The 12,938-nt window shown below is 29.3% G+C and overlaps 1 protein-coding gene across 1 annotated transcript; it reads right to left on the bottom strand.

The window, feature by feature from the left end:
- Positions 1-1,273: 1,273 nt before the first annotated feature.
- Positions 1,274-8,976, bottom strand: LOC108904851 (ejaculatory bulb-specific protein 3-like). The gene is made up of 2 exons (XM_018707551.1): positions 8,692-8,976; positions 1,274-1,536 (listed from the first exon to the last, which is right to left on the bottom strand). The coding sequence occupies exons 1-2, from the start codon at positions 8,873-8,875 to the stop codon at positions 1,340-1,342; spliced, it is 381 nt and encodes a 126-aa protein (XP_018563067.1). The 5' UTR covers positions 8,876-8,976; the 3' UTR covers positions 1,274-1,339.
- Between the last annotated feature and the right edge of the window lie 3,962 nt (positions 8,977-12,938).

Below are 12,938 nucleotides of genomic sequence, written 5' to 3'. Positions count from 1 at the left end.
AAAAGGTCCGAAGTCCGTATGTCGAAAAACAAAAAAATTTGTCAAAATTTGTAACATCAGTAGCGAACGCATCATCTTATCTCTGTAAGAGATCATTGATTGATGATTCGTTGCTTTTTTTTAATAAATTCCGTATTCAACTACTCCTTAAGGTTCCATCCATTTTACGTTGTGTTAATTTTTTTGAACACCTTGTGTCACAAATATGAGCACTACCAATGGCATTCATGATATGCAACACTTGTGTCAATAATTATTTTACCTAACTAAGTAAATCAACAATAAGAGAGCAGTACCCATCTAAGGATACAAAACCTGTATAATACATTTTTTTTAAATATAGGTGTTTTTATCGTACCAAACTGGAAGTCGACGCACAAATATAAAAACATTAATTTCAAGTTTTTGAATTCTCCCATTCCAAGGTGATATAAAATAAATAATTAATTAGGTAAATTCATAGTTTTAATTCTAACTTGATTTATTTTATTTAGCATTTATCACAAATGTGATTTCCAAACAAAAGATAAGTTCCAAATCTCTTTAATTACATAATTGAATGCATCAAATTTATTTGGTAGTTATCATTTGGCAACAAGCCGGCTAAGGAGACCCTGCATCCATTTTAGACTGCCAATTTCCATCATTTAACAAGCAGTCTGTGGCGATAAGCTATATTGTCTGTGGTAGTATAATTGAAAATTGAATGTAAAATAAACCTCTGATTATAAATTTTATAGTATTACTATTACATTATCGTTATATTACCATTTATAGTGTTTAGAATTAAAAAATAAGGAAAAAATTAAAAAAACACGAAGTAGAAACTTTTGTCCCTGCCAATTATTAAACATAATATTGCGACATTTAATGTCCATAATTATATATTTTTTTGCTTGACAACTAGCTACGCCTATGTAATTGTTTATTAAAAAACCCATATACTCCGCCTTGACACTGATGACCTGTTTTTTCTCACCTTTAATGGAGTATGTGTTTCCTATGAGAAAATATTGATTTAGATATTTAACGCTATTTATTCTAAGAAAACTTATGCATCAAATATTAAACAACTAATATTTCAAGTTCAGTTCATGTGGCCTCAGTGGTGCGAGAACGAGAATACGATAAAATAAGTGACTTCTTTAAATATTTAACATTTTATACGAGCGTATTTTGATTTGTCATTAAGCCTCAAGTTTTATACAACAATTTGAGTATCCTCTAAATATAGACTGCTTTCTCTGAAAAGCCTCTAATAAAAAAAAAAAACTGAAAGTGTAATATGTGAATTTATTATTCATTCGATAAAAACATTTAATTTTTATATATCTACAGACTAAAAAGTAATGCCTTCTTTGGCGTATTCTTCACGGTTCTTTTCCCTGAAGACACCTTCTGGATCGTATTTAGCAGCGACTTCGTCGAACCATTCGCGCTTGTTCTTCACCAAATGTTTAAGAATTTTCTTGGTGCCCTCTTTCTGCTTATCGCTGCACTTGCTGCAGTCCGTCAGGAGAGCATCGGGAATGTTTTCTGAAAATAGAAAAAAATATAAGCTCAAGATTAGCGTTTTTTCAGGTATAACGTAGATACTTTGTAACGCGTAAACAACCTCTTATGCTTCTGTGTAATTTGAAATGTAGGGACCTATTTACGTAATAGGCTTTAGACGCTGTTTAACGCAAAACATCAGACGACGGTCAAGGTATTTTAGAAAGTTGGTTAAGTAAATTAAGTCTTCTTGTTTGTAAAGGTTGTTTTGCAATATTGTTTAAAGAGTATCTGAATGAAATAAGATGAGGGGCAAATGTCTACAAATGTTTCATTACAAATTTAAAAATTAAAAAAGTAGTTAGACAATTTAATTAAATTATGTCGATGGAAAAGACAGTACAAATAAACTAAGGCAAACAATTAAAGGGTCAAAAGAATTTTCGAAATTTTTCGGTGATTTTTGACAGACTGTATTTAGGTGAAAAATGGTCGTATCGGTAATTAAAAAAAGCATTTTCAAGCTCTAAGATTCTAGTTTTTAGATTTTTCTGTTGGAATTTTTTAGGAGCTACGGTTATTTCATTCCATGAACCAGATAGCTTGTTGTACGACCATTTTTCATCGAAATATCAGACTTTTAATGAAAAAGGATCCTTTTGTCTTCAATTCTATTTCTTAGAATTGCATGATAACCGTAGCTTATAAAAACCAGAATCTTAGAGGTTCAAAATGCTTTTTTTACTGGATACGACCATTTTTCACCTAAATACAGTCTGTCAAAAATCACCGAAAAAATTTCGGAAATTCTTTTGACCCTTTAATTTTTTACATTTGTTTATAATGCACCAAAGGACGAAAAAAACTTCTTACAGGAATTACTTAGAAAAATATGCTTGCTTTGATATGTAAAACTTTTATTAAAATGAAGTTATAATGTAGAGAAATGTCGTTAAGGACATAACAAATGGATGAAAGTAAAATTTATAACGTAATTGTTGTAAACATTCATATTATCAGGAGTTTTTATTGACAATATGTCTAATCGATTTAATTGTTACTTTAGACACAAGCTTTTACATTTGTCGTTTCTTATTGCACAAATCGGCTCAGTTAAAGACTTGAGTGAGGAGTTTGACCACATTGTTATAAAAAAAATTAAGCAGTCGTTAGTAGGCTACCTCAAGGAAACGATATTGCAAGAAGACTGCTAATAAACTGCTTTACTTGAAATATTGTATGGTTTAAATAGTATTGTTCTTAAAAGATTGAATTCAAATATCAAGTTAAAACTGTTTAATGGCGATTAAGACGGTATGGATCTTTTTCAAAATAGTACTTACTTTCTAAATTCAGATTACAGATGTTTATACTGCTGATGCATAGATAAAAGACGATGAGTGTCATAAAATAGGAGCTGGTCAGGTGGAAGATATGTTGAAGATATGTTGAAGATATGTTGAAGATATTGTTGAAGATATGTGAAAGATATGTTGATAGTGAAAACCAATAAACGAGGTACTTGAAAAATATAATTTAAATTTATAAAATATGCGGCCTCTAAATTAACAAGTGGCAAAATACCATCGACTGTTTGTTAGCTGTCGTAATGGAAAATGTTATGTTCAATCATTGGGTATTGGCAAAATAACTATTGGGACTGCTGGATATCTTGGGTTTCCCTATCTTCAGCAATATTTGGGGCATAATTTTAGACAAGCGAAGATGTAGAATCAGGAGAATGTGTTTTAAAGTTGAAGAGACGTGGTGGCTAGAGGTTATTGACAGGGGAAGAATCTTACATTGAAGAATCAGTTCAAATTAAAATTGTGATATCAAACCTGATTTTGTTCATAAAGCCAGCTAAAGAAGCAATCTCAAACAACTCCATTGACTACTTATTAGTAGTATATTAACTGTTTACTTCATCGAGAGAAAGAATTGCTTAGAATTCTTATTGAAAGTAGTGTTAATTGCAAAGTAGATATACACATTATTGAAAACAAATAATGAAAAGAATCCTAACGTTTTTACCAACAGGTGCTTTCACTGAAATTATCAATAACTTTTATTGTGCAGAATCTTATAAAAGCCAACTTTTACACTGGAAATTATGCAAAAAACTGCCACTTTTGACACGATTGTAAATAATATACATTTCTCATTATACAGGGTGTGTATTAAGTACTTAAATAGTGACTAGCTTTAAGATAAAAACTTCATATGAATATGAGTCCGCAGTGGCTTGATTCTTGAGATACAGAGCGTCCAAAAAAATGTTTATTTCAGCAATTACCTATTCTAAATGTTATTTGTAGAAGTAGTCTAGTTTTAGTCTTATAAATGATCTAAATAAAATAGTCAATAAAAGACACATTTTTTCATTTGTTTTTCTTAATGATTCATCTTATTCCAGTATAGGTTTAACTTTAAACTCGTTTTTTACAAAACGGCTGCTTTCAGCAAAATAACATACAGTGCGACACAAAAAAGTTAAGGTTATTTAAATCCAGGTACAACACTGTATGTGGCGCCATGTAACGTTAAATAAAAAACTAAGTAAATATTTGAGTTTCTCATCATCAATACTACCAGTTTCCCGAAATTCGTGAAATTGCCATGTAATTGAACAATATAATCAAAATTCCAAACAAAACCAAGCCGTTGCGAACCCATGTTCATATGAACTTTTAATCTTAAAATTAGTCAAAGATTTACCCTTTAAAGTTTGTACAAGTACTTAATATACAGTGTTTCAGGATTAAGTCGACGAACTTTGAGGACATGTCCTTCTCTTGGTACTATTTTTTAATGTAAAATTGTCAAAAATTGTCTCTATGGCTTTTCTCATATTTGCTACCGTTTCATGGCAAATTCTGTTTATTTAACTTCACCCATTGTTAATAGATAAATAGTTAAGGGTATGTAAATAGGCTGCTATCTAATAATGTAAGTATTGTTGCGTGTATCATTTTGCTTAATTATAATGCCACCAATATTTTCAAATGTTGAATAATTTTTTTATAGTTACAGTCAATTGTTATTTTATTTTTCTATTATCTTTGTAGAGGTTGCTTTTCCAATTTTCTGATAAATTATAGTATAAAATGAAGCGGCTAATTTCCAGGCACTGGATGAATAACAAGAAAAAATTAAGTTGATGAAATATATTTTAACTAAAGTAACATCAAATTGTTTAAAATGTAATTTTATATCGAACAGTGCATAGAATATTTCAATTTTATTTAAAAATTATGGCAACTTGCGCTTAAGGTGGCCATATTCCCGGCCGAGAAATAGTGAAATTTCTGGCGTTTTTAGGTACTGAAATCTTTAAAAGTAAAACGTGTAGAACAAAAGTAAGCACAAAAATGAAATCCTTGACGTTTTGTTTATTCATTGTTACCATTTAAATTTACTCAAATAAAATAATAACTAAAAAATAGCGTTTGTAAAACATGCGTTTGCTGTTATTCTTACCCCACATTTTAAGAATTATTTTCACGTACTTATAAAAAAAAGTAAACAATTTTATATGTAGGACTAAGCAAGTAAATGTTATAAGAATATTTATATGTGGAATTATATATAAAAAAGTTAGTATTTTCGTAGATTTCAGTACCTAAAACCTTGATGGTTTGATCGTTTTTTGCACCTGTTTATTCGTTTTACTGCGGTGTCTTTGAAAATACCCAGATGGCATGACATAACATTCCTATTATTTGATAAGCTTTAGATTATTCAGTTATTAAATGTTTGAAATTATTTGTCTTTGCGGAAAACACTATTTGAAGAATATGGGGCCCTTAAACCGGAAGCGATACAAAACTAATTTACATATGAAACATCTGTTGCCTATTTTATTTATATCTAATACGATGTTGACATTTATACTAAATATTTTTTCTGTAAGTCCTCTATTAAGACAATAATGTCTATGCAGGCTAGAATTAATAAAATGTTCCTTCTTATACTTATATGTTTATACAAGTATATTGTTCATAAAGTCATATACAATCATTATGTACCTATATGTATATATTTCATTTTTGAATAAATAATTCGATATAAATCTAATAAAATATATAAAAACGAAGAATTAAATTTGTTAATAGAATTTATTGCGTCTAAAATTGTAACAGAAAGATATAATCTTGACCTTGTGCTTTTAATTAACTTTTTTTGTGTAAGAAAATAGGAAATAATAATACGGAAATATTGAATTTTATGACGACTTTTTTATTCTACTCGAAGAGTTTAAGATTAAATCTTAGATAAAATATATTACAGCAGTCATTGTTTGAATAAAAGTACTGATGAAAAAAAATACATATTGGAGTTGATTTAGATACGGTCGCACATTTTCATAAAATACTGGAGACAATAATTACCAAATGAATAGATGATAATTTGAAATAATTATATGACAATTCTAACTTATTCAAATATGAGCATTCCAGATTACAAAGTAAAAATTTTGTGAAAAGTTATTTCGTGTAGTTGACTGGGTTATTTATACGAGATGTCCCGTTCATGTTTCAAAAAAACTTGTGTGCAAGTTCCTCATGGAAAAATAATAGGGGTAGTTCATGAAAAGTTTTTTTCTTAGACGCCCTATTTTCGAGATACAGTGAGTTGAAGTTGTTACTTTCCAAATAGTTTTCCTTAATCATCTTTAAATCGGCAAAAGATAAAAATATCAAAATTTGTACACGAGTAAACATCAACTGTGTGTTAAGAATAATGTGCGAACGGTTTCTTTCTGAAAAGCAGTGTCGCCGATACAGGTAATTGGAGGGGAACAATCGAAAAAAATATGTTAAAAGTAAAAATTTATTACATTTCTAAACGGTTCTGTAAACTCTAAAGCATACTACAAAAACGGAATACTTTTCGAAATTCGGTAGTATGTACCATTTTCGAGAAAAATGAAGTTGTATTGAAGGAAATGGGGGACAATGTCAGAATCTACTGTAGTATTTCGAGTTTGCACATTTATTTAATTAATTACCATAATCTGTTTATTTTGATTTACTTTTTTAAATGTTAGTTTACAACAAACTAAAACTTAAAATAAATTTTTAATTGTTTTTTTAGTTAATAAAATAAATAATTTTAACTGTTTCATGTGATAGGTACGTAAGAAATTAAAATCATAGCCTTAAATACATATACTGTTGATAGCTAAATGTCTTCAGCTTATTCAATGGTAAGGACCTCTTTCAATTGCAACTTAATTTTTCTTGAAAATGGTACATGCTACCGAATTTCGACAAGTATACCTTTTTTTGTAGTATCCTTTAGAGTCTACAGAACCGTTTAGCAATGTAATAAATTTTGACATTTAACATATTTTTTCTTCGATTTGTACCCCTTCAAGTACCTGTATCGGCGACACTGCTTTTCAGAAAGAAACCGTTTGCGCATTATTCTTAACGCACAGTTGATGTTTACTCGTGTACAAATTTTGACATTTTTATCTTTAGCCGATTTAAAGATAATTAAGGGAAACCATTTGGAAAGTAACAACATCAACACACTGTATCTCGAAAATAAGGCGTCTAAGAAAACAAATGTTTTTCCATGAGAAACTTGCACACAAGTTATTTTTAAACATAAACGGGACGCCCTGTATATATTATGTAGGTATAGAAATTACCAGATGAGTATCCATTTTCCTTATCCTCACTTCATAATAACAAAAGATTTAAAATCGCTACATTTATTTATAACCGCACCATTTTTATTCTTTAATCCATGTATTTTTATTTTACTTGATACGAGAAGGAAAACATTATTCTATTCAATTCTAACTCTTTTTAAATTCTCATTAAATTAAGTCATGTATTTGAAAAAAATATATTTAAATAAATGAAATAGTCAATCTAGTCATTAATAAATTATCTAAACTAAAAATAAAAAATGGTCTATCTAAACAGCGCCTACTAATGAAGAAGAAAATGTACACAATTTTCTTTTTATTACAATCTGCTTATTTACTCTTGAGATATTTGGAATTAGAATATATAACCAGAAAACCAATTTAACATTAATTTGAAAGACCAAAAAAAAAGTTTTTTTAAGTAAACATCCTATATTTTTTGCTGAAAATGATACACGATAGACATTTATTTGCTTAACTTTCGGATTCACTGGAATTTCACCAGTACTTATTTTTGATCAACCTCTTATATTTTAGTTATTAGTATTTTTAATTCCAGCAGTGTACTTAATATGTTATAGTTTTGATGTTTTATAAACTTAACGATCAACAAAACATATATTTTTATTTTTAGTATGTTCAGTTTCAGAAAATTGGAAACCGTGTTTTGAAAAACATTTATTTTCTCAAATGGAACCACTGACATCAAATATTTATATGAATTGTTTATTACATAGTTGTAAATCTTGCTTTCTTTAAATAAAAATTATTTCAATTTTCCAAAGCTTATAATTCCAAATTTCAAAATTATTGTTGAGGTATCCATTTGTTTATAGTTTTTATAAATATTTCTATTTTTTCGATTAGTTCGTTTAAAAAATGTTAATACTATTACTTATATTTATACGAAGTTAGTAAAACATAAGTCCTTAGGAAATTGATTTCTGGTAAAACCCGAAGTTGAACAAATGACTCACCGAAATGTTTGTAATACGATCTAGCCGTTAAACTTCTTTTCTCAAAAAAATATCCGTTTTTGATTTTCTAATTGTATATTCTGATTCTTCAAAACTTACATGTGCATTAATTTTGTTCTATTCAAGTATCTTAAAGAAGTAAACCGCAATAAAAAGAGATTACTGATCCCCTTATACACAACAGACGTGTATAACAAAATCACTAAACAAAGTTGCAAATTTTCAAGGAGATTACCTTTTATATTTTTCATTTTAATTACTATAAGAAAGAAGAAACTTAGTAGCAATGAGTTAATTAAATAATTTCTGCTATTTAAGGATTGCTGTTATAAATTAAAACTTATTTTGCTCATTAGACTATGATAAAAAAAAATCGATTACCTTTTTAAATACTGCAAAGTAGGTACTGCGTATAGCATAGCAACTCGCTTACTATTATCATTTAATCATCTTTGAACATTGGAATTTAAAATTAATTCTAAAGGCTTATAGCAGCGGAGTAACACAAGGTTCAAAATTAAAAGGAAGATGTACCGCGCCCATAAAACTATTACTTACTTTTCAATTCTTGACCGTCTGGTGTACAATTGCCTTTCTCCAACATGCAGTCCAAATAATTCTTCAAAAGACGATCACTCTTAATAATTTGATCCAAATCGACGTTGTCATATTTCGTGGTGTACTTTTGGCTGGCCACAGCGCCAACCAGGACGACGAACACGGCTAAAACGTATGCCCTCATTTTTGTGTGTGATATAGCACTTATTGCGAACTCAGAAAAATTGAATATTACCGCACTTCACTTGTTTATTTATACCTGTCAGTTTTAGAGGGGACAAACTGTATGGAATAATTTCAGGGGCATGGATTGCTTACATTTCTGGAGGTTTTAAAATAAGTAAAAAAAACAATTGATTCGATTTTTATCTTCAATTTTTTCAGGACAAGGAACGAGGAAGGAGTATATCCAGTAACGTAGGTATCGTAAGATTTTGATCTCTTCATTCTGTGCAGCTTATACAATATGTTTGAGCAAACATCAGCAAATAAACAAAAAAAATCTCTTGTTTTGTCCTTTGTTTTCAAAATAATGAAGAGCATATTTCAGAAAACTTGCAATTGAACTGTTTTATTTCATTCATAAATCAAAGTGGTTACTTAAATAATTATTATCACTATTTTTTTAAATAACATCTTTCTGCTACTTCCAACAAAAATATTAAATATGTTAATGCTTTCAACTGTCAGAAGTACATTGTTTTTGAAAGCAGTAAACTTTTTGCATTTCAGTCAATAGAATAAATAGAAGTAATTTTGAAAATTTGCCATATTACATTTATGCTGCTTATTATAATAATTATATACATAAGCACAAACGATTGCAATTCCTATGTGCCATTGTTTAATAAATTTAGATACAGTTATAGTACTACTTGAATTGTTATGTATGCTTATGCCAACTGTTGTTGATGTGTACCATCCACTACTGATAATGGTAAGGAATGTTGCCTAACTCTTGGCGTCACTAACATTAATACTTCGTTTACCATGAACAGTGACAAACTGTTACGTCTAGGCCCGAGATAATGTCATAGCTGATAGGTTGAATAGAATTTCGTGAAAAATTACAACAATCACAACCGGTGAAACAGAACCTTGTGTAATTTTGATCTTATTGTATTCTTGCTGGGAAAAATTCCCAACCAAAACTATAAGTCGTTTACTTGGTTGATTTAGAAACAATGTAAGCTTAGGAATTTTACAAATTTATTGCTGTACTACCTGAACAACTAGTTTCCATTTCTGTACTGAACAAAAGATTTTGTACTTTGTGCTTGTTTTGGTCTAAGAATATGTATTTGCGACAAATCTCAACTCAACAATTTTTGTTTTAAAATCAAGATTCTTGACAATTGCAAAAAAATGTTTGCTTTCGACACCATTTATGGTCACCCAACAATCCATTAATGGTGTCTTAAAGTACTATACTCACTCTTTAAAACGCACTTGGATTTATCCCGATATCACTTTTCGTCTTTGAGAATTCGCATGTTGAAATTTTTAGTAGTTTAACTTATTTCCTGAGTTTTGAATATACTCATAACACAGCACCACAAACCTTATGGGTTTTGGTCTTAGGATTGAGCGTATTAGCCTCTTTTGCTTGTAAATTTATTTCCAGATTGATATAACGCGTAAAATATAGGCCATATATCGAATTTTTATTAATTTTTTAAAGTTCATTGCAAAATTTGACGTGATAGAGTATTTTGGAGTTCAGATTCATGATCAGCAACCCCAAAAACATGTGAGATCTCTACTTCCCGGTGGCGATGAATTTAACATAACCTCAAATATGTCTAATAATTGCGATTTTGGCACTTTTAAGTTAGGATATCTCGAAAACCAGAGCCAATTGAGAAAGAACCTCGGATTTGAATTCAGCGCACCTAAATCCTTCGGAAAATTACATTTTCTGGGTTAAAGGGTCGGCCAAATTTTGTCGGTTTGAAGGGTCATGACGTTACAAATGTCGAAATAAATTTGTAAACGTAATTTCACATACAAAACTAAATCATATGTTATAAATAGAAAATTATCTTTATTTTCATTTAAATCAAAATTTAATTTTATTTCTTATTTAATCGTCGGATTCGACGCCTATGGAATAAAAGCTGCCAGGGTGTCGCTCTAAAAAACCTGTACTTAAATCCACCTTGACAATAATCAGCTGTTTTATAAAGTCCAAGTCATTTTCAATAAATTAATATTTATTTTTTTCTCGTGCAATTTTTACCATAAAAAGTAACAGTTATTAAATCGTAACGCAATAAGCTGTGTTGCTTAAAGTTTTTTTTTTATTTTCGCGTTTGTTGTTATTCCATTTCTTGTCAATGGTGGTAACGTCAACATTTAGTTGAAGATTAGATCGCCTTGAGATTATTCCAAAGATAGAACAATAGATTCAGTGGTCACTACGATGTTACCGATAAGTATTATCTATAATATTAAATTATTGATTTCAGTTAAAATATATAAGCTTTTAGGTTAATCGTACTTCTAAGAGTGAAATTCACTATTAGCAATGCAATTTCGATTTAAAAAATGTATTAATAACAAATATTTGTCGTTTATACTAAGATAGGTAGGTACCTAAATTTGTAGGCCAGGAAAATAAGCTGGGAAATGACTATTTCGCAACTTTTTGTTTCGACAAGCTGAATTTATCACTATAGATGCTAAATATTATGTACAATAACATATTAGTTTCCACTGTCATAAAAATGGGAGGAAGATTGTTTACAGGGTGGTTCATTGTATAATCTTTACGTAAATTCAAGTTTTTCGCTTATAACTTTTTTCCGTTAATTTCCACGAAAAAACAGTAAAGTGCTTTTTTTCGTCTTCAAAAGACCTACAAAACTTGCCCTCGAGCGTCAAAAAATATTGATGAGATCAAAAGTTATAAACAGAAGAAGTTTATTTATGACTTTTGAATTAAACATTTATAAACTACGTTTTGGCATCGCATCCTTTCATTCCTTATTACTGTCTAATAAATCACACGAAATCTGGAATCGGTAAGTTGAATAATTAATTTTTTTAATTTTTAATTATATTTAGTTTTGTAGGTCTTTTGAAGACGAAAATAAAAGTAGTTTACTGTTTTCTCGTGGAAATAAACGGAAAAAAGTAAGTGAAAAACATTAATTTACGTAAAAATTATACAATTATATGACTGTGGAAACTAATATGTTATTGTACATAATATTTAGCATCTATAGGGATAAATTCAGCTTGCCGACACAAAAAGTCGTGTCCAATTCTATATTTCCTGGCCTATTCGATCCTATTTGATTTAATTAAGGTTCATATTATACTAAGTTGTGTGTGAGACGTTGTTATTTATTTTTTAATTCTATGATATGCAATTTAGTTTATTTTTGTTAAAGTGACTTATAAGTTGTCTTTAGACAACTGCTTTAATTTGATGCTAGTTTTAGCTGCTATTTCACTCACATGAGTGTAAAATCTCACACTCAGATATTATACCATATCAAACTATGTTTTTCATAATTATTTATTTAGAAGTTGTGTAGAAAATACAGTGTATATTTGAGGTACCTATTAAATTATGTATTATACCCAGATATGTTAATACAAATATAATAACTCGTTATATTTCTAAAGCTATTCTAGTCTTCTATGGTTTGGGCAATTTATTATTACAATTGAAAAAAATTAAGTATGAATATTAAGTTCGTTTATTGTTTTCTTATTCGTCGATAAATATACCTTCACTGTCTTGAAGGTCAATGTTTTATATCCAATGGCGTTAAATTATTGCCACAGGCGAATAGATTAGCATTTATAAATAGTTCAGGTTCTTAGAATAAGTAATTTTTGAACACCACAACTTACTGAATTATCGAAAATCAGAATTCACCTAAAAACAGAAGGACACCAACTTACAAATAGTCTTTTTTTCAGCATGTTTGGTTGAATATCTAATTGCCTACTAATATTGTCAACTTTGACGCTCTCTAACCGCTAAAGGAAGCAATTTTTGGCTCCAAGATTCTATGATAATTCCATGTAGACGCAATCTTATTGGGACATCCCTTGTGGCTGGAGACTTCGATGCTAAGTAACATTGGTAACTTATATCCAAAGGACAAAAAATAAGTTAAGGAATTAAGTATCCTCGAGATTATTTTTTCTGAAATCGTTCGGAAATGTGTACTTTTCGGCCTAATATCAGACCGCAAAATACCGTATGCTAGTATTTTAGTTAGTTAACTTTC

This window comes from Anoplophora glabripennis, unplaced genomic scaffold (assembly GCF_000390285.2).
Source record: "Anoplophora glabripennis isolate ALB-LARVAE unplaced genomic scaffold, Agla_2.0 scaffold104, whole genome shotgun sequence".
In the NCBI taxonomy this organism is placed as follows: domain Eukaryota; kingdom Metazoa; phylum Arthropoda; class Insecta; order Coleoptera; family Cerambycidae; genus Anoplophora; species Anoplophora glabripennis.
Note: the sequence above shows the minus strand (reverse complement) of the source record. Positions and strands in the feature narration are given on the sequence as shown.